General features: G+C 37.9%; 1 protein-coding gene across 1 annotated transcript in view; it reads left to right on the top strand.

The window, feature by feature from the left end:
• The window catches only part of LOC101874778 (guanine nucleotide-binding protein G(q) subunit alpha), a 128,332-nt gene that overhangs the window by 36,664 nt on the left and 68,558 nt on the right, over positions 1-23,110 (top strand). Inside the window, exon 2 of the mRNA XM_034072632.1 lies at positions 9,039-9,223. Coding sequence (XP_033928523.1) covers positions 9,039-9,223 — 185 coding nt within the window. The remainder of the gene's footprint in view (positions 1-9,038; positions 9,224-23,110) is intronic.

Raw genomic sequence — 23,110 nt, 5'->3', positions numbered from 1 at the left:
ATCCCAGTCTTTATCCAAATAGTAGTTAAGTTAGTTTTCACAGGAAGTCAAGTGGTGGTCATCATATTGCTACCATTTTCTATCAGTAAATTGCTTAAAAAAACATAACGTGTTGCTTTACAGTAGTTTTATATGATACTGATCTCCTTAAAGAAGATACATATTAATACAATAAGAGAAAATAAAAGGTTGGGCGGAGAGGATATTGGTTTATCTATCTGGATTTTATATCAGACTTGTCATTTGGGTGAAAACTTTGCACCTTCGGAAGCAGTGATTAAATCTGACATGTTTGTGCCTTGGAGTCTACTTAGGCAAGTCTGCTTTCCAGTGCTATATTCTCCCCTCAGATGTGGGTATAAAAATCCATTTGAAATTAACTGTACAGAAATTTCTAAAGAGATTTGGCTTTTTCTCAATGCAAGGAAGGTAAGAATTTGTGTTGTTTTATCTTTCACTAATGCTGGTGTTTGCTTCTGGTTTTGTTTGTATGTTTTCCATGGAAAAACAGCATGCTGATTCTCACCAATTTGCTGTCAGATAGACTTGTGAGTAGCATAAGGAAAATACTTTTTTAGGGCAAAACTTGATTTCTGGCATTTCTTCTGCATGGATGAACTCTTCAGGCAGTTGCTCCAAACCATATAAAATGTAAAGCTAAGCACAGAACAGTAGAGAGTTGTTTCTCTTCAGGGAGTCCCTTGTTTCTCAGAGAGATCCTTTGGAGAGGAGGGAGAAAGTCACATAGGGTGAATTCCTGAATCCATTTGCAAAGCTTTGTGTAATCTTGAGGAGTTACTTTTCCATCTTTGAAGGCAGCCAATTTATCTCTTCTTTTACTTTCTTGACTCGGAATTATACCCAAACCATAAGAAGGTAGTTCTAGATCTCATCACAGCTTAAAAAGATAAGGAGATGAGTCTGGTTTGATGGGTGGGATTCTTATTGAGGGGAAGGAGGTAGGGGGTTGTGACGTTGATATTTTTTTGTTGTTTGATGTTCTGTTTTCCAGAATTTAAGGTAGATAGAGGAAGATACTGACTTCCAGTAATGGTTGTGCCTCGTTGTATAGTACAGTGTGGTTTTAACTATCTGGACAAAGCTATATTTGATTAACTGGATTTCCTATAAAGTAGTTTGAGATGTTCTGTTTCAATAAAAAGCTTAAATTAATATTCACTTAAGAAGCTGTAGAACATCAGCTGAGTTTTAAATTTCAGTTCTGTCTCCCAGTTGTTCAGTGTCTTAAGCTTTATTGTAATAATCACTTGGACTGATTTTGTGTTTATTTGTACAGTAAGGATGCGTATTAGTTGTATTCCTTTGAGTTCAGTGACTGCACTAAGGTGACAAGAAAATTTACTGTCTGCTCGAAAACAATGAGATTAAATTTGTAAGAGGATTTCTCTGCTTTAGAAAGCATCCCGAATGTCTACATAGAGGTCTTCTTTCCGTTTTCAAAGGAAATGAGAGAATTTAGTTTCCATACTCGGGTACGGAGAAGTTCATTACTATAATATGGTATTTATGCCTATAATAATCAGTGAGAGGGGAAAAATTCTTAAAGATGGTTGGTAGAGTTTTATAGTCTTGGTAAGAAAACGATGCAACAACTTTATTAATATTTTGTAATGAATAACATCTGCTTAGTTTTTCATTAACATCTAAGACATACAAGACTGTTCTTGAAACCATTCTTTGTAGGTTGGTGTAGAAGTTTCACCTTACTTATTTGATGTGATTCTCCACCTCATGATCCATGTTCATAAAATCCCTTTCTTTGGAAGGAATATTTACTTACCTTCCAAGATCTTTTTTTGTTGTTACAAGTCATTCATGAAATTGTACTTTGGTTTCTTTCATATAATATTAATAGTCATCTTAACTAAATGTTTATAAATTACTAAAATGATACAGAGCAGATAATTTAGTGAATGGCAAAATGATTATATGCTCCCTTTTTGAAAGCAAGTGGAATACGCAGATGTGGATTGTGAACAAAATAATTAAGAAGATGATTATGTAGAGATTTTTAATTAGAGAGATTCTGTCAATGGAGCAAACACTTGGCAACAGACCCGCATGTACACTTCTCCCAGGTTTTTATCAATGGCTCTTAAAATTTAAACCTGTGCTTTGTTAAATCAAAGGCCATCACTTGGCTAACTAACGACTTGGCTTTTTGCAATTACTCCATTTAATTTCTAACATAAATACAAAACAGTGCACTATTGGTGTAGGAAGAGACATCAGGAGACGTTAGCTCCCTTTCTCGCTGTTTATTGCCTTGCTTGAAACTTCAGATGCTTTCCTATTCCACGGTCTTCTTCATTAGTTTAATTGAATCGCCATCAAAAATCTTTCCTAACATCAAGTGACTCTTGTGAGGTGTAATCTCTTAATATTAATTAAGGAGTTTGATAATCACAGAAGGAAGACACTGCAGTAGTACTGTTAATTTAATGGAAAATATGAATATGCCTACTGTATTCATTATCAGAGCTCATAATATTTCCACATAGAATTTCTACTTATTCAACTCTGGATGAGTTGTCACTTAAAGTCTTTAATGTTGTATCCCAGTTTTTATGTTCAAGATGAAAACGTTAAATTCTAAAAATTAGTAATTATATAAAAGGGGTTGAAGGTATAGGTTAGTACTTAAGTAACTTTCAAGAGGTATGAGACAGAGATACAGTATCATAGAATCATAGAATGGTTAGAGTTGGAAGTGACCTTATCTAGTTCCACCCCCCTGCCATGGGCAGGGATACCTTGCACTATACAGGGCTGTTCAAAGCCCTTTCCAGCCTGTCCTTGAACACTGCCAGGGATGGGGCAGCCACACTTTCTCTGGGCGACCTGTGCCAATTAAAAAATTTCTTTCTACTGTCCATTCATTCTAAATCTACCCTCTTTCATTTTAAAGCCATTCCTCCTTGGACTATAAAAAGTCCCTCTTCAGCTTTCTTGTAGGCACCTTTTAGGTATTGGATGACTTGTTATATGGTCTCCCCTGAGCCTTTTCTTCTCCAAGTTTATGTGCATAGAATCATAGAATAGTCAGGGCTGGAAAGGACCTTAAGATCATCTAGTTCCAACCCCCCTGCCATGGGCAGGGACACCTCACACTAAACCATGTCACCCAAGGCTCTGTCCAACCTGGCCTTCAACATCACCAGGGATGGAGCATTCACAGCCTCTCTGGGCAACCCATTCCAGTGCCTCACCACCCTAACAGTAAATTATTTCTTACTTATATCCAGTCTAAACCTCTGCTGTTTAAGTTTCAACCCGTTACCCCTTGTCCTATCACTACAATCCCTAATGAATAGTCCCTCCCCAGCATCCCTGTAGGCCCCCTTCAGATACTGGAAGGCTGCTATGAGGTCTCCACGCAGCCTTCTCTTCCCCAGGCTGAACAGCCCCAACTTTCTCAGCCTGTCTTCATATGGGAGGTGCTCCAGACCCCTGATCATCCTCGTGGCCCTCCTCTGGACTTGTTCCAACAGTTCCATGTCCTTTTTATGTTGAGGACACCAAAACACACAATACTCCAAGTGAGATAATATTTTTTAAGCAATGGAGAAAAAGTTGCATAGAGGAGTTCTCAGTGAGAAAGGAGTGCTAGGCAAAAGATGTGCCAGGCTGAAGCCAATGGGCTGTTCTCTAGTTGTGGCCACTGCTGACAGAGGTGATGGGCAAGGCTGCAGAGGTAAGGATCCATTTGTAAAGTGTCTAGATGGGGAACCTGTCTCTGCATGGGTGCTTGATCACATCAAATGCATAGGAGCCTGCTTGTTTCACTAGCTTTGCTGCTGCCTTTTAATGAGAAGAGATACTCTGATTCTGCCCAGAACTTGCAGGTAGGTGTTGCAAGGTGAGCTGGGGAGCTTTGCCTCCTCCTCAGGGAGTTTTCTTCAGCCTGTATCATCTCAGTGTTCCTCCCAGCACTGGCCTTCACTGGCAAGGTTGAAAGCTGCTGTTCCAAGTGGTAGGACAGACTGCCTGCTTTGCTTCAGCTCCTGGGATGATCACATGCACTCTGTAATATCTGTTTTGGATATTTTGGCATCTAGAAAGCCAGGCCAGTCCAAGGCCTGGATTCTGCTCTTTTTTTTTTTTTGTTTGTTTTCATATAGGGCCATACATAGTTACAGCAGAAATGTGATCCTGCTGCATTCCACCACTGGACCAGCAACAGAAGAAACCATAATTTTGTTTTCTCTGTAGCTGAATTAGTAGTAGCATAGAGAACATAAAACTCTCTTCCAAGTGAAATACAACTTTATAGTTAAATATTTCTTCCTCTCATGTGTCACCTCTCTATTACTTTTTAGCTCTGACCCTTCCTAGGGGTTACTTGGCTAGTTAATACCTGATGAGATTGGTTTCTGCACTTTTCTTTAAATTTGTCAGTGCTCAGGAAGCTGCTTTTTCTGGTTAAATGCTTTGTGAAACTGTGTAGGTACAGTAATATTACAGATAGAAGAATGTTCAGCAGATGAAGTGTCAGGCTGTATGCAGTCTGCACAGGATGTGGAGTCCACTCTGACCCATTAGTCTTGACTTTTCAGGTACTGCTGGTCTTCTTCCTGCCACCAAGTCCCATGCTAAAAGCCAGTCTTCTGCAAATCTCTTCAGAGATTTGACAGCTTGTAAGAAGCAAAGCTCTTAACTTACAAGTGTTGATAATTCTTTGTGCCATGCTTGAATGGAAATTGATCACTGAGCGATTGTTGGTTTTAGAAGGCAGTTAATTCTTTTTATTCATCAGTTGGGTTGGGTTTTCTTAATCTGGAAAGGGAAAAAAAAAAGTTGAAGGTCCAGCCATACTGTCTCCTTGAATCCAGAAGTGCTCTGGTTTTGTTTGTTTAATTTTGTTTGTTGGCTGGTTTTTGTTCTTTATTTAGGGGGAGGCAGGGGGATCAGGTTGTGTTGGTTTAGTTGTTTTTTTTTTCCCATGTGGGTTTTTTTGGGATTGATTTTTTTGTTTTATTCCCCCTCTCCCCCCAGTCACAGCATTGACTCTGAAGTACCACCCAAGCACTTTATTTAGGATCATGGTGGATTGGTTGGTTTGGTTTTGTTTGTACGTCACTGTTCTTAAAAGATGAGGAAGGAGTGGGTGGTATTATTGTTATTATTAAAGATTAAGGTATGTTGTGTGGCCTTCAACTGTTTTCTGACAGACAGGAAGCTATTACTCATCTGGCTTCAGAGAACTGATCTAAGTCTCAACTAATTTAAGTGTTCAGTGCCAGCTAGCAGAAGATTGATCTCATTATAGTTTTCTCCTGCCTCAGTCCATTCTGCTGATTCCCTCTGTTGCCATTTCATGTTTCCTTTCTCTTTATATCAGCTAGAGGTATTGCTGGGGTGATGGGCATAGAAGCTGCAAAGCCATAGTAGAAGACATAGGGCATTCACATCTTCTCAAGACAGATAGATTTATGTTTTTTTAATCCACTTTCAAGTCATCTTCTTTTCACCAGGTGCAAGAAGCCCACTCAAGAGTCCTGTTATCCAGTGTTCGTTTTGTTTTGTATGTGACAAATAAGATTTTAGTCACATATTTCCAAGTTTTATGTCTTAACCTGCTCTGTAATAGATGAGGCTATAGAAAGTACAGTTGGTGTTATATCACTTAATGTCTTGATCTTCTTACAATGCCAGTCATGAGATTTTAAAAGGCAAAAAATATATAAAAATAATCAAATCTAGGTTTGACTCAGTACTGTAACACGGAGTTAAAATCCCAGTCTGCACCAGGAGTAATGCTGTAATGATTGCAGCTTTGCTTAACTAACCTTGGTAATTAGTTACACATTTCCCCCCTCCCCCCCCCTAATCCTAACCCCCCCCATTTCTCTGATACTAAATAGCACTGCTTTTTTTCTTTCCAGTTATTTTGGTCTGGGGAGAAGTATGTGAGCAGATCTCCAGTGACATGCTTTCAGGTGGTTTTCTATCACTGTTAAAGCTTTCACGTGAACAGGATGGTTTTGAAGATTTGATGCACTGTTTTTTGTTGTTTTGTTTCTTTTTGGTTTTTGCTATATCAAAGCCATACTTCAAATTTCTTTGTATGCTTTTATGTCAGCAACAGTATAAAAATACTACCCTTGATTGTTACAGTCTTAAGAGGAGCTATCAGTGTGAAGTTTCTGTGAGTTGTTGTATATTGTGCTGAAAATGAAACATCTTCATTTCTTGGTAATTTCTGGGCACTCCTGTAAATTTTGTTATTCAGTTATTAATATTCTTTTACCTTCTTTTTATGCATTGTGTGCTGGAAATTTTCCATTATTTCTTTTTTTTTAAAGGACACTTTTAGACTGCTGCACATGTGTCACTCCATGCAGTGAAGGAGGACTAGAATTGTTCTCATCATTGCTCCTGGCTGAAACAAAATTTGTCTGTCCATGGGCGCAAGAAAGTACTTTTAAGCATTGACCTGGGAGGGACAGACTTGAGGAAACTGAGATAGTCTTGAAAAAGAGAGATACCATTTTTGTATATGTATGGGTAGTTATGTGTATACAGTATGTATTTTTCATGTATGTATGTATATGAAAAAAATTAAAATATTCTAGAGTAAGTATGCATCTGTGTCTTTAAATCCCCAAATACGATTTGTTACTGGTCTTTGGCTGACAAAATCTTAGTACAGTGACACCCAGTTACAGAACTACAAAGCTGAATAAGACACAGACTTAAGTTTTAGATTCTTCTTTGGATTTTAATTTCATTTTCCTATATACTGTAGTTTTTAGACATTATTTTCAACATATAAATAGTCTGAAATACAGTCTTCTCTAATGTAACACAGATTGCTTTACTACTGTGTTTTCTTCTGCGTGATTATTATGTGGGTACCTAAGCTCCCAATAAAGAATTGAAAGAATGAGGAGCTTCAGGTTTTAGAACAGAGTAGACAATACAAGTGTGTTCTTCCTATCTCTATGCTAAATTTGCATTTGGGGATTTTGAAGGAATCTGGATTTCCTGTAGGGAGAGGTGTTAGGACCAAAACTGGAAGTCAGTTTGTATTGTAATGATTCGGAGGTGTCTGGAAATTATTTTCTTAGGCATTAGTTAAAGGAGAATCTTCAGTAAAAGTGTAATCATGTCTAAGAGGCACTTCATATATCTTTCTGTGCTTTAAAAGTTCATGTTGAACAGATTTGTGTGCTAAATGTGTGATTTATGTTTAGAAAAGTTTGACAGTATTACGGAATTACTGAAAAATATGTAGTAGGGCACTTCATATATAAATACCTATGTGACTTCATGTCATAGGTTTCAGAAGAAGGAGAAACTGTGGTGATCTTAAGGGTAGCCTAAGGTATTTTTTTACTGTTTAATAGTTCTGTATTTTATAGGTTTGTAATTTGTATGATGTTAAGTAGTGATTTTCTAGAGTGGTAGATTGCAGAATTGTAAAGATCTCCTCTCTGATTCCAATGAGCTAGAATTCAGGCAGATATCATTGACCCAGCATGTCTCATAGAGCATGTTTTCTTCAGAGACCTGTGCCTGGTTAGTGTGAATCTGTCAGGTTGTGTGAGGCATATTCTTCCTGGTGGGTAGGCCATCCCTGCAGAGGTGGCCTGTGTGCTCCCAATTGCAGTACAGGCTTGAGGAAGAGCTGTGAAGCCTGAGGGTGGAGCCAGGCTTGGTCTCAGTTTTCAACTTCAGAGCAAGTTCTTGTTCATCACGGTCATAACCACTTTTCCCCCTGGAGAAAGTGAAATTGGTCAGTATGTAACAGAGTGCTTGACTGTGTGTGTAATACTTGTGTTAGAAGTTTGTTTTGTGCATGCGGTAACCGGAACTGAAGGCTTCAAAATGATGGTCTTGGTAAAGGGAAAAGCTTTTAGAGGCTTCCAGCTTAGATTTCTGCAGTGTGTGCTATTTCAGAAATGCTTAAGGGTTGCTCCTTTAACCTTGCACTGCACTGCACCTAACACTTCTCTGACAAGATGCCTAAACCAAGGGGCATAAGGCTGCCTTTGTTCTGGGACAAGAGTATCATGGTGTGAGGCATTAAAGCTTAACAGAAATTATTTGAATAAAGTGCAGACTGAAAGGCTGAAAAGCACAGTGCTGAGCAGTGCACCCTGGTACATGCATTTAGTTTCATGCAGGGCTGAGTAGCTGGGTGAATGGAGGATTTATGTGGCTGTGCAACTGCTCATTCTGAATTTCATCTCCTCCTCTTAAGCAAATACATGAATGTTATAGATAAGCTCTTTTGGTCAAGGAGGGTGAGATCACTGAATTGGAGCAAAGAAAAACTGTTTATTATATCTTGCAGTAAGTTCCCATCAGGCAGATCTTAATTTTAAATTGACAAATAGTCAGAAATGTTAGTAACAAACTACTCTTAGTACAAAGCACAAAGATGCAAAGATATTTAAAGGAAGGAAGGTATGACTTCCCGTTAATGAATATGAGCCAAATTTTAATTAACACTGATATTGCATGTTTCTGAGGTTAAAGTTTGCAGAGCTGTAATTGTTGCAATACTTGCTTTAAAAACAAAACAAAAACCTCTAAAAAACAAAGCACACCAAAAACCACAGCACCAAAACACAAGTGTATGTATTGGTTGTACACTCCCTAGTGTCATGTCCTGAAAGTTTTGGTTTTTTTCTTTATTCTCCCTGAATTTTTGTAAGAAAATGCTCCATACTAACCACCTGAAGTTAGATGTTTTGGACATTTGTCTCCAAGAATTAAAGATTTTTAAGATACACAGTCATGTGTATTTTGGAGTGGTGTGGGTTTTTTCGTTTGGTTGGTTTTTTTTTTTCCCTTATTCATTTAATTGTTAAATAAATGCACAAGTTTTCGTTCAGTTGTAGTTCACTTGATGCTGCTGCTACTATTTGACTCTGAACTGGTCCTAGTAGTTACTTGTAAGCACCACTTGGCACTGCTCAGCCCTGCACTAAACCAGCTGTCAGCATTGTACAGGAAAAGTCATGTTTGTGTCCAGTGGCTAAAGCATACCCTTCTTATTTGCCTTGCAGGGACAGGAGAGAGTGGCAAAAGCACATTTATCAAGCAGATGAGAATCATTCATGGATCAGGTTACTCTGATGAAGACAAAAGAGGCTTTACAAAACTGGTGTACCAGAATATATTTACAGCAATGCAGGCCATGATCAGAGCCATGGATACCCTCAAAATCCCATACAAGCATGAACATAACAAGGTGAGATGTTTGTTTATTTCTATAGCTGAAGCTTTTTGTATTTTTATTTTAGGAAATATACTGAAGGTCTCAAAACAATTATGTATCTCCCAGTTATTCTCAAAGCTCCTAAGAAAAGGTCATTTCACAGTCCTGCCTTTAGTTCTCTGCTCTTCTGGCTACTTTAACAACCCAAAGGTGCTGCTTTTATCAAGGGAGCTGCTCTTAAGATTCCCAGGGGGTTTGTCATAGGGCAGAGGTTTAATGGCAAGCTGCTGTTTGACTTGTGATTTTAGTGACCCGTTGCCTTTTTTTTCCCAGGTCATGCTCTGGCCAGAGCACAGTTAAGCCACTCTTCTGATCTGTAGCAGATCATTATGGCTTAAGGTTTGCCATTAACATTACATATGGAAAAAACTGTCCTGGTTTGAGCAGTAGCAGTCATTTTTTTCTCCTTCTTGGTAGCTGGTGCAGTGCTGTGTTTTGACCTACAGCAAAGTAGGTGGGGATACCTGTTTTTGTGTGAACGTTCTGTGAAAACTGTGAAATAAAATTTTCAACACAAGACAAGGGAACAGTCAGATTCTTTTGAGGTTGATGGTGTTGAAGTTTAAAAGGATAAAATACATTTGAAATGTTTGAAAGGTTCATCTCTGACTAGCCTTACTCCCAATTTTTGTTTCTGCTTACATTTTTGAAAGAAAGATAAATAAAAATAATTTAAGCATTCCATGAAATAGTGAAGTGCTTAACATTTACTTGAGTACATAGTAAGGCACAGAATTACATGACTCTATCTCCCGCTTCTTGTCACAGGAGTGGTATCACAGGTGGTGACACAGGAGTGTCACAGGACTGGTAACAGTTCCTGAGAGCTTGTTCTAATTTTTACTTTTGAACCATTACCAGCAATGTTGTCAGGTGGAGAGTTAAGATCCCTCAAAAGTGGAGGGATCAACTTTCTTCAGTCTTGTGAAAGAGTATTTAATGGTAGTTTAGTAATCCTGGATGAAAATAATACTTCATCAGAGAAATTACTTAAAAGTGCTTTTATTCTAATATTTATTTTTTCTTAAACATCAGAAACTTTCAAAGAGCAGGAGCATTCATGATAAAGAAATAAGCTTTTGTAAGCTGGGGAAGACAGGATGAAATGAACTTGTGTTAAGATGAAAATCCTTTGTGCTTACATATATGAAGTTTCATTATTAGAATTCAACTGCTGTATGTATTTTAAGTATCTAATTTAGAAGCAGGAAAGGTAAAGTTTATTACTGGGTTAAAGAAGCATTCACCATTTCCATCTGCCAGAGTCGCTGCAGATGGTCATCACTTTGTGGCGGATGGTATGTTGCAATAAGCAGAATTTTGCAGGGGCCTGGATTTATGCAATAGGAAGTCAGAATGATCCTGCCTGTCAAAATCCTCATTGTTAATGTTCTTTAATGGTGGGTGGGGTTTTTTATGTACTTGAAAAAGATTGAAAAGCTTGTCTTAGTATATAGGAGACTGTGGAACTTCCTAGTCTGACGTGTGCTGAAGCTGTCTAGTTTCCTTTCATCCCTCATGAAGCAAAATCAAGTGTGTAATTAGTATGAGAAAGAAAACTGCATTTCTATGTCTGTTTCAGCCTTTTGGCTCCATGTTTTTGCGTTGTGCAAAGTAAACAGCATACTGACCACAGTAATTTCTTCTTCATCGCTTTGCCTTAGTCTCTGGAAGTCCTAATCGTAAATGAGATTCTTTTTTCTTGGATTATACTATGGGATGTATGTTCTGTAGACACCATTCAAGCTAAAGTGTACTGAATTTGTAAGGTGTATTTATATAGTTGGAGTGAGCCAGTTAGGTTTGGCATAGCTGTATATGAATGACCAGAGCTGTTCGCTTTCATTGTATCAAAAATAACTTGCCTAAAAGTGGGAGGCCATTTCTGTGATGGGCTCCTTCTTAGACATTCCCATCAATTTCTAACAGGGCAACATGCAGAGTAAAATAGAAATCACCAACTGACAGGGTCTCAAGACAATTCCTGTATTAATTCCTTCAGACATACAGAGGAAATCAAGCTTGCTACAATATCATGCCAGAATAGATAAGATAGTGGTCTACTACACTTCGTATAGAAGGTCACTTCACTTTAAAGCAATGAACACCAAACAATCTGCTATTTCTCCCCCCGCCCCGGCAGTTCAAAACAAACTCATTAGCTTAGCAGTCTAGAAAACACAGGAAGGACACTTCCTATTAATTTGAATCTCCTATCAGGAAGTCCTATCTCTGGAGAGAATATCTCAGAGTAACAATATATTTTTAGCACTGTAGCTGTTTTGCACAATGTTTTAGAAAATTGCAGCTTAGGCTGATATAGATGTTGGTTTGGCCTAAAGAAAAGTGATCCTTTTTTTGTCCAGTTCTTTATGTTCTGTGATAGACTTTGGGGCTGCAGTAGGAATGTCTTTCTCTTACTGTACCACGTTTCTTATCTTTAATTGTTAAAGGTAATTTTTAAAACTAAGAACATTTAAACTCTCAGAATGCTGCCAGAATTTGAAGTGCTGTCAAATCAAAAAATTAGTTGTGATCTTTGTGTGGTATACAGTGTCCCAACATTTCGGTTGGATTATTTTAATATGATCAATATAGCAAGAGACAAGTCTATGTTCAGCAACTTTGTTCTTTTGGAGTTGTGTTGGCTTCATAGTTACCAATATAACTAAAGAGAGAGTGAAATGTATTGTCCTATATTGTAATAATCTAGGCTGTTTTGAAAGATTTATTACCAGAGTGACTATTAGTGTTCAGAATGAATATCTCAGGAGTGGTGGTAGAGCATTAAAACATGAAAGACATTTGTTTTTCTTGTTAAGCTTTAGAATATAAGCTCAGCTGAGGTTTAACATAATGAGGGTGATCTTTCCTCTTACGAATTTATCTGTCATAGGAAATAGTGGCTTATGGAAAGTTTTTGAGTTTCATTTTGGGTAAATGTTATTGTGAAGTTGTGTAGTTTTCAGATGGCTCTGTTTTAGAGTAAGAAGTATTGTATGAAATATGGGAAAGCCTTAGTTTTCTCATAGAAATGTTCACAAGCAATTCGCAAAATTGTCTTTCAAAAATTTTGGGAGTGTACAGTACTAACTCTCGTGCAACCACGTGCACATCTTGTAAAAATTGAAATATAGGTTTACATTTTTTACTATTTGTATTTTTAGAAAGTTAACTATGTATCTATGCTTGTAATTACTTTCAGATACTTAAACAAGAAGGCCATGCATTTTAATCTTTTAAATTCTCACATTCCTAGTGTGGAATGTGATATAATTCTCATAATGGCTTTAGAAGCCTTTCCTTCAGGCAATATAATGTGGGGTCTGTGTTTTGGTTGGGTTATTTTGTTTGTTTGTTTGGGTTTTGTTGGTTTTTTTTTTGGGGGGGGGAGGTGTTTTGTTTTTTGTTGCTTTGGATTTTTTTGTTTTTATTTTCTTGTGGTGTTGCTTTTTTTGTTTGGGTTTTTTTTCTGGTTTTTGGCTTTTTTTGTTTGGGTTGGTTTGGATTTTTTTTGTTTTTATTGTGGTGTTGCTTGTTTGAGTTATTTTTCTGGCATTTTTTTGTTGTTTTTTTTTGTTTTTATTGTGTTTTTTTTTAATTTGGGTTGTTTTTCTGGTCAGGTTTTTTTTATGTTTGTTGTTTGGGGGTTTTTTTTGTGGTTGGTTTGTTGTGGTTTGGGTTTTTTTTGTTTTTTTTTACCCTGTCTGGTATTACTGGAGATGGGGAGTATAACTGGGCGGCTTTCCCCCCACACCATTCTTTCTTGTTTTACCAAATCTATTACTACACTAAGCAAATAAATCTATTACTATGCTAAACACTGACTACCACTATTACCCTGTACTATTTCTTTTCAGACAAGTACATTCTCTCTAGCAGGCAACATCAGGAAGGTGTCACTCTCCTAGTGATTAACAGGCAGGAAATCTTACTTGAATGCCATGCCCATAATTTCCTGTGGGACTTATTTAATATTCATTACAAGGTAACTAATGTGAGTAACAATAACAAACAGGCTACAAGAAAGTTTTTAAGAGGCTGAAAATGTAAAAGCAAGTTTTATTTTAGATCTAGACATTGCTGTTAAATTTCTGTATTTATGCCTGTTCCCTTTGGGGAATGTTTCACAGTGAAAAATAAGCAGATATGGGAAATGCTTTCAAAGTCCAAAACCTTACTGGCGTGATCTTCAAGTCCATGTTTACCTCATTAGCTCACTTCTTCTAAGTCAGACAAATCCATTGGAGCAAGCAAATAAAAATACAGAAAAAAATAGGATATGGAGTCAGATTGCATACATTTTTATGTTGGGTAAACAGTTGGGGGTGTTAAGTGTTCTATATCTCTTCAGTGAAATTTGATGTATTTGATGTTGAACAAACCTAGTTTGAAGGAGAGGGCCTCCTGCAGACACCTCACCTGATACAGAAGGAGTGTGAAGGACTGAATGCAGAGCAGAAGTCTGCAAACATTGAGAGGGTTACTTACTGTCAGATGATGAAGAATATGTGGGATTTCTGGCATTTTGTGAGGAATACATTTTGGGTGGGTTTTGGTGTTTTTTTTTGGTTATTTTTCAGAGCAAGAGTGATGTTCTTGGTATGATGGAATGAAATGCTTATTGATTTGGAGGAGGGGATAATCAACCAGCTCTTCAAGCACATGGAGAATTCTAAATGGTGCCATTTGCATTAACAGTATTGTGCAGTCTCAGCCCTGGAGCAGAGGGCTTAAAGAAGGCTACAAGGAAAATAGATTTATACTAATACTGTTAATATTTAATATATCATAGTGCTCCATTACAAGAACATCTGAGAGTACTCAAAAACCAAAACTTGCCCAATAAATAGGAGCCTTGCAGAAGAGTTAAATGCTTCTAATAGCAGGAAGTGCCAGATGCATTATTTTGGCAAGAAACAGTTTGCTGCAGAGACAGCCAACATGGGACAGTATAGTTCAATTTAAAGTACCGTAGTCCTTCAACAACATGTATTCAGATAGAGGAACTGAAGATAGCTTTTTCACGAGCTATAATGTGAGGTAATACCTGTTCCCCTGATAGCTGTTTTTCCCCTGGTGAGGACAGTGATCAGTAAAGCCATGAACAGTTCCCTTCTGACTGCTTCATAACAAGTCTTTTCTGAGGACTTTGACAGGCCCAGCTAGATCCCAGACTCTGCCCAGCTGTCTTTTTATCAGTCTCCTGTGAGTCATTTACTCTTCTCATGCCCTGCCTTTCTCTTTGGCACCTCTCCAGTCCTACCTACATTTGACCTCAGCAGGTCTTTATTTGCTTACCTGTGGCCTTACCATTTTGTCCTACTCTCTGATGTTTTGTCTTCCTTTACGTTTGAATAAAATAGTAATAATTAAAAAAAACCTGACAACATGTAGTAATTTATGTGTTGTCCTTTTTCAACCAGGTTTTTGGGGTTTTTTTCCCCCTGTTCAGAACAGAGGTCTCTTGCATTTGTGTGTATTGCGCCAATAGATTTGTAAGTTACTTATTTCCTCTGTTAGATTCTGCTTAACTGTTTCATACTTCACCATGATAGAAGTGCAGGTTTTAGATTTTCATAAGTGTGGGAGAGAAGAGACTGAAAAAGAAGTAAGCTAGACAAGCAGGCCTAAATGTTCCCATTAAGATCTGAGAATACCTTTATTTAAAATAAACATAGATAAATGAACACTTCCTTTACCCAGTAAAATAATAGGTAATTTCACAGATATGAAATGAGGAAACTGTCCTAGCCTTCAGTTCAACATAAATTTGAAAACTAGATTTTAGGAACTTTTTTTTGCAGAGCCAGAGGATTTCTTCCTTCTTCCTTTTCTGTTTTGCTTAAAGTGAATTTCTTTATTTTTCCAAATAAGACATTTGAAGTGATTAACTACCCTTTGCTAATGAGAAGTGATAAATCATACAAAAACACTGGGGGGGGGGGCATGATGGTTGTGTTTTATCTTTCTAGTTCCACCATTTTACTGTTTCAGCTACTGTGGAGAACAAATGTGTGGTAGTAATGCTGGCAGATTATCATCAGTTTTGTGACCAGTCATGCAGCATATAAAGGACCATGAATACAGCAAAACAGGCTTCTAGATTTTTTTTGTTTCCTTTCTTTCTGACTTCTATTTCAGATATGTTTGTTGCTTATTTATTTTGCTTATAGAGCATATTGTGTGTCTGCTAGGAAACATTTCTGTGAACATGTGCTCTGACAATGAAAGTGTGACATACGTTTAGAGCAACTTTTGAATGTGAAAGAAGTCATGTTTATTTTAAAGTAATGAGAGTTCATACTCTTGGAATGGTTCTGACTTTCTCCATAATTAACTTATGTAAATATAGGTGTTTATACAATATAATTTTATACAGAAACTATATAAATATAACCATATCTCACTGTTTCCCAGAGGAAAATATTTAACAGTAATAGCTTCCTAATTATTTCATTCATTTCTACCAAAGACATAGTAAGATTATCCAGCATTTATTTCTGAAGCAATTTCAGATTGAAATCTTTTTGTCCTATTTTCCTCTGAAACTTTGTGAAAATATTTTTTTCCCGCAGAAAACTTTTCTGGGGAACTCTGATTTGGTTGTATTCTCTTTATATAATAGAATGACAAAAAATATTGTTATATAACAGAATGACAAAAAATATTGTAATCTGATGTCTTTATTATTCATTTCTAGTAACACAAAAAAGTTACTTGAAACAACGTTTACTTCAATAGACTGAGAAATGTTCATCTGAAATGGACCATATTTTTCTGCAGGTTTTGTCAGTCTCTTGTTCAAGTTTCATTTCCTATGCAGTAAAAGTTATAATGTCTGAAATGCAGGAAGACTTTGTCTTATAATGAAATTCGGCTTTGGCTCAAAAAACAGGCTAATGTTAAGCAAAATAGTCGTTAAAAAAACCCCAAAAACCCTAGAAAATAAAACCTCACAAGAAAATACAGCCATCTTCCACACACTTTTTTTTCTCAAGTATTATTTGTTTTAGGTTGTGGAATGTATTACCAGAGAGAGGTACTCACATAATTCCTTTGATTCTTTACTTTTTCTGAAAGATTACTTTGCTCTTTTTTTCTCCTGATCCACGTAGGTATAAAGTCTGCACATGATGAGTTGATTACATATTCATGCTTCATCAGTCTAGTCACATGCCTTCTTGTTTTCAGACTGTAGGCCTATGTAGCTCCACTTTCAGACTTTGTATTCACTTTGGGTGATTGCGTAGAGGTGAGGCAGGAGGCAAGAGGCCAGCATTTTGCTCCTGGAAGAGGAGGTTGGCAAAGAGAAATCTAAGCATGATATTAGTCATAATATTTTTCTAATAGCTTTTATAAAGATCAAACACAAGGCTATGGTTGCATGCTTCAGCTTTGACAAAAATGTACAAATCTTAACTGTAGATTGGTTTATGTTATGGTGGACCTAAGATACTGGGTAGTTAGGAAAACAATTTATTACGAGCAAATCACTTTCTTTAACAGTTTCAAGCATGACAAAAGCTTAATTTTGTAGTGGAGGGGTAGTAACTACCAAGAGTTGATTTTAATCCTTCATAACAGTTCACAGAATCACAAAGCTGTTAGTTAGGGTTGGAAGGGACCTCTGAAGGTAATGTAGTCCAGATGCCATTTCTCTAACTCTCATGTGTCTCTCCATTTCCTTAGTCCCTGTTATGTATAAGAGTTTCTGGGCACTTGGGTGGGGCAAGTAGTACTGTGGAAAAGCTGTTACAATTAAGGCTTTTTTCTTGTTAATTAATTGTTTCATGATAATGACTTCCCATTTTTCTTAATGTGACCTTTTGGCAAGAGTTAAAATTTGGCTTATTGTGTAGTTGTTAACCTTCTAAGCCAATTTGTATATACAGTGCAGTAACAGGTAGCAAGTACACGTTTTGCTAGTTTGGAGTGTTAGTTCTTGAAAATTCTCCAAAAGGCAAATTGTGTCCAGAATAATTTTTGTGTTTGTGGATGCTCTCTATTTTTAAGTATATTTTGTTTGATCAACTGTGACTGCTGGTTTGAGAACTTGAACTCTGTATATTGTTGTTTGTAGAAGCAGGCAGATGAGTCTTTTGGTGTGTGAAGATTTTCTTTGCATCTGGTCTTCAGTCTTTATCAAGCTGTTTGGTTGTTTGGTTTTTTTTCAATCATAAACAAAATGCTGCCAGTTGTACAGGATGGGTGAAAAGGTAGCTGCGTATCACTGGAGCATAAAGAAGCCTTGGACACACCTGCCCCTCTCTGGACTCCACCACAGCCATATACCTAGTGGAGGAACAGTAGGGATATGTCACAGAGGGGGAGCTATTGACAAAGTCATTATACAACCCGTAGAAATTATATTGTGGTCTTCAGGGTTAATTACATCACTTTGTAGTGATTTAAATGTTTGTTTCTGTTTATCCAAAGAATAGAAAAACACAAGGATGGAATATAATGTTGAGTCAGTATCTAGTCTATATCTATTTGTAATCTATAGAGAATTATACCCCAGGAGAGGCTGAGGGGATCCAGTCCTGGGGTGACTTATTTTGTTATTTTTATATAATTGTGTGAAAAATGTGTGGGTTGGAACTAGGTGATCTTTAAGGTCTCTTCGAACCCAAACCTTTCTATGATTCTGTGATTTTGTAGATTTTGGAAGAAAAGCCTCTTCCTGACTTTAGAAGGTCTGACTGCAAACTTGTTTTTCTAACTGTATTATGTGTAAGGGCACCCTATGTCATATTTGTGAAGAGCTTTAGAACAAGAGCTTTAGTGGAAATTAGGTTTTTTATGCGTGCCCTTGTATTAGTGCCTGTTTAGTCAATTATGATTGGTTTTTGAAGCAGCTCAGCAGTTTCTTCTTCAGTGCTAGTTCTGCTCAACTCAGTGCTTGGAATTGTAGCCTGGTAGCACCCATTACGCATGGCTCTTTCAAGGATAAATTAAGGCAGAAATCTGTTGAATATAAAACAGACGGTAGTTTTTACACCGACAGGACTCACTAAGTATTCTCTCAGACTACACTGGCAACTTGTGCAGAAATTGGGATTTGTTCCCCATGTAAGATTTTTTAGAGTTCCAATACAATTTTCTGTAGTTTACTAAAACATAGCTTCTGAACTGAGTGTAGATGGAAAAGTTGACTTTTTCAGTAATAGGAAAGAATATATACTTTAGATTGAAGAGCAGTTTTGTTTTTGCTGCTGCTTTTGGTTTGGACTGTCTATGTATTTTTATTACGGGTACTAATCAAGATGATAGTCCATCTTTGATAATGATGGAGGAGCCATTGGGTTTGGACTGAGGTATCACTTAGTGACGTGAATAATGTTTGACTAGTGCATGTATGTACTGTGATGTTTGCAGTATAAAATAGAATTTCATTAAAGAAAATTGGGGTTACTTCTCTGCTTCAGTTTTGCTCGTAAGGGAAGGTGCTTCAGGAAATGCATGAGGAAACTGAGAAATGCATGAATGGACAGACCTCAGAGGATGCAAAGGAGCCTGCACACTCTGAGTGATATATTTCTGCAATAGAGATCACAGGTCATGCAGGTGGTTTCTAAATTATGTTCAGGAAGTTCTGAAGGACCGTTTTCAGTTTAGAGGGGTATATGTATTTGTGTAGGCTAGTTTTTAGAAGCTTGTTCTGTTAGAATTTGAGTAGTGATGATGTGTTTTGTATAGTTCATTTCTTGCTTGCAGCCCAAGTCTTTCCTCTCTTCTTTGAGAGGAATCTAGACACCTGTCAGCATTTTTCCAAGCTTAATCTTGGAATTTTTCATAATTTCTGGGTAGCTCTCATGCTACTGACCAGGATAACAAATTGTACAACCTCAATTTGATAGGTGGACCACTGTGTGGATAAAGAACTGGCTGGATGGTCGCACTCAAAGAGTTGTGGTCAACGGTTCAATGTCCGGCTGAAGACCAGTAATGAGTGATGTCCCTCAGGGATCGGTGTTGGGACCGGTCTTGTTTAATACCTTTGTCGGTGACATGGACAGTGGGATTGTGTGTGCCCTCAGCAAGATTGCCAATGACACCAAGCTGTGTGGTTCCGCTGATATACTGGAGGGAAGGAATGCCATCCAGAGGGACCTTGACACACTTGTGAGGTGGGCTGATGCCAACCTCATGAAGTTTAACCGTGACAAGTGCAAGGTCCTACACCTGGGTAGGAGCAATCCAAGGCACAGCTACAGGTTGGGCAAAAAGGAAATTCAGAGCAGCCCTGCAGAGAAGGACTTGGGTGTGTTAGTCAATGAGAAAATGAACATGAACCAGCAGTGTGTGCTTACAGCCCAGAAAGCCAACCGTATCCTGGGCTGCATCAAAAGAAGCGTGACCAGCAGGTCGAAGGAGGTGATCCTGCCCCTCTACTCTGCTTTCGTGAGACCTCAGTTGGAGTATTGTGTGCAGTTCTGATGTCTTCAACATAAAAAGGACATGGAAGTGTTGGAACAAGTCCAGAGGAGGGCCACGAGGATGATCAGGGGACTGGAGCACCTCCCATATGAAGACAGGCTGAGAAAGTTGGGGCTGTTCAGCCTGGAGAAGGCTGCGTGAAGACCTCATAGCAGCCTTCCAGTATCTGAAGGGGGCCTACACGGATGCTTGTGAGGGACTGTTCATTATGGACTGTAGTGATAGGACAAGGGGTAACTGGTTGAAACTTAAACAACAGAGGTTTAGACTGGATATAAGGAAGAAATTCTTTACTGTTAGGGTGGTGAGGTGAATGGGTTGCCCAGGGAGGTAGTGAATGCTCTATCCCTGGCAGTGTTCAAGGCCATGTCAGACAGAGACTTGGGTGATGTGGTTTAGTGTGAGGTGTCCCTGCCCATGGCAGGAGGGTTGGAACTAGATGATCTTAAGGTCCTTTCCAACCCTAACTATTCTATGATTCTATGATCATTAGACTCACTGTGAAAGGCTTCATTTTGTATTAAAAGTTCTGCAGGGCAATGTTTATAAATAAAACCATCCTAATCAGAGAGGGGCATGACAGTACAGCCTTGCAGCTCATGTCCTTTTTGTGTGATAAGCAATGGCTTGCAGGGGCTGCCTTTGCCATAGCGGACTTCTCATTCACTGCATTGCAAAATGTTTTAAACAGCAACTCAGTTTTGTGAAAAGTTGAATAATTTTTACTGTTCTCTGTCTCAGAAAATAAATGTACATTTTAAAAAAGTAGGTTTTTGTGGATCTAATATTAATGATTGAGAAAAGCTGTAGCTGACTTGCTAGCTCTGTTGTTTCCTGATTCCTGTGGCTTCTGTATGCTCTTACTGGTATGTGTCTGCCTATCTGTCCCTTTTTGGACACTTGTCATCTTTTGTGGTCTTCCTGTAGAGCTTCCTGCACACTGCTGTCTGATGATACCATATGAACCAGCAGTGTGGGTGCTGTTGTGCCCCTCCAACAAATAAGATAAGAAAGCTGCAGCACCAGTATTTTTGATTTTTCTTCGTTGAAGTTAGTAATATTCAGGGTTACTTTCTTAATTCACATTGGGATGCATTCCTGTGACCCAAGAGGTACTTTTTGATTTACCATATACCGACAAGGATATGCAGTACAAACCAGCCTTTTATGAATGTATCTCAGGCAGATGTTGTAACAGTCTGGATCTACAGAAACCTTGCCAACATAAAATGTAATCAAATTCTGGCTGTTCAACACTTTAATGCAATTTTTCAGTGTGTCCTCAGTTATGGTCCAAACTACATGAGAATTAGATTTTAAGAATTCTTTCCTCTTGGGAAAGGAATGAAAATTAGCTTTCTTACATGAGGCTACCACAATTAGAGAAAATTTAAATAAATATGGCTTGGAGGGGGTTTGTTAGAAATGTGAGTGGAGGGAGTGATACAGTTGGTATGTAGGTCAGTGGTCAAGGACCTACTTTTAAAGTAAGTGTTAGTCTCTGAAGAGAGTTGTTTTTAGTAATGCTTCTCTGGTGTTCAGATGGTCTCACTGAGTCTTTATTCTTTGAACATGACATAGTTATTTCTCAGCAGAGTATCAAATAAGCTTTTTCTCTAAACATCCGTTTTTTTTTTGTTGTTGTTGTTTGGGGGGGGAGCTATTCTGTGTTTGGTGATTAGACCTCTTTTATTTGTGTTAGTTTCTTTTTTTTTTTTTTCTTTCATCTTGGATATTCTCCCTATCAGATCTTGTTTATTATCCTTCTCTTACACAATTGCACAAGACTGTTACACTGCTAGAAGTATGGATCTTGGAATTAGTCAGGTGTGGTCATTATTAGTCATGCCTTCATACAGCTGGACAAAATGTGGTTAAGGTGGCTGTGGAGTATAGACTTTCTGATTTAGCTGCATTTTCCAGCACCTGCTTTGCAAAGAGTTCCAGGGCATTTTGCTACAGTGCTTGTTAAAAGTATTTCCAAGTGTCTGAGGAACCAAACAGAAAACAATGCCATAATTTTGGGTCTACAGGTTGGCAGCATTGCACAAAATACAATACATCCCTTCTATAAGCTACATGAAAAAAAGGACTGTAACTGTATCTTCCTTACAGTGAGCAAAAATGTGGTGCATGCTTTTACTATGAAGTAATTTTGTCATAGAAACTAGAGTTCCAGATATTTTGAAAAGCTGAATATAAATGTTCTCAACTAGAACCCTGCTGTACCCAAAACTCAGAAATCTGTATTCATCTCCATTTCCTAATTCTACCTCACTGCATCAGTAGATAAATGTAATGAAAGTAACAGGGATAAATCTTCATTGTTATGATGTTGGGTGCCAGCACTGTTATAGTTTATAAATAAAGGCAGTAACTGAACAAAGCAATTTCTTCTGAACTTCATAGGAATTATTTTCTTCAGTACGACCAGTAACGGGATAATTAAAAGTCTTGTGTCCTTTAAAATATTTCATCTGTTTTGAGGGAATCTTGCAATTCTGAGTGTTAGTCTGTCCTGCCGTTCATCTTCATACAGTATCTTGCTCTGTAGAGACCTGTGCTGTTGAGAGACAGATGGGTAAGTCTGAAATTCTAGTAACTGGACATTAAAATGAAGAAAAGTGCTGGAAAAGGTCCCAAAGCTGCTGTTGGGAGACTGTTCAGAGGAGGAGCTTTTCCGTGCTCCTTTATAAGCTGCTGGACTGTGGCTCCATCCAGTGCCCCCACTTCTGCATCCCTTTTGCTAGGCTTGCAGTAGCAGTCTCATCACAAGCTGTCCCTGGACGACCCCTCATCCAATTTGCAGCACAGTCATGAATGAAAAGCAAGCATGAATGGCAGCAAGGCCAGCACCTGCTGCTGTGGATCACCATGAGCTACATAATCTCTTTGAGCTAGGTTCTTTCATCCCTGTGAGCAAGCTGTTGTAGGCTGCAAGGACCTTGTCTTCTTTCATCCCTCACACTTTCCCTCTCATGCAGCCACAATAAAGTTTGTTTTACCAGAGCTGTTGAATATACTTGATAAGTCTGGGTAGTTTGATCTAAATATCTTATAGTAATGCCTTAATTGTTCTGCTTGCTTTGATTACTTAATTTTAATAGCTACCATAACCGCCAGTAAATAAATTGGAGCAGCATATCGAAGAACCTAAATATGGATTGTGGATAGAATCCCACAACATTTAAATTAACATTAATGTTATTTACTTTAAAGATGGAAAACTTAAGCAAATTGAGTATGCCAGTTGTCTTACACGCACACATTTACACCCCGTTTTTTACTTTTGTATGAAACTTAGCTGTTTCCTCCCTTGGAGCTATTTTCCTTGTAGCAAAGTGTTAATCATACTAGTTTGACATTGTTTAACAATGTGTATGATTGAAGCAGGGGATAGTGGAATCGTGTTTGTGG

Source organism: Melopsittacus undulatus, chromosome Z (genome assembly GCF_012275295.1).
Source record: "Melopsittacus undulatus isolate bMelUnd1 chromosome Z, bMelUnd1.mat.Z, whole genome shotgun sequence".
Taxonomy (NCBI): domain Eukaryota; kingdom Metazoa; phylum Chordata; class Aves; order Psittaciformes; family Psittaculidae; genus Melopsittacus; species Melopsittacus undulatus.
This window is presented reverse-complemented; position numbering and strand designations above follow the sequence as displayed.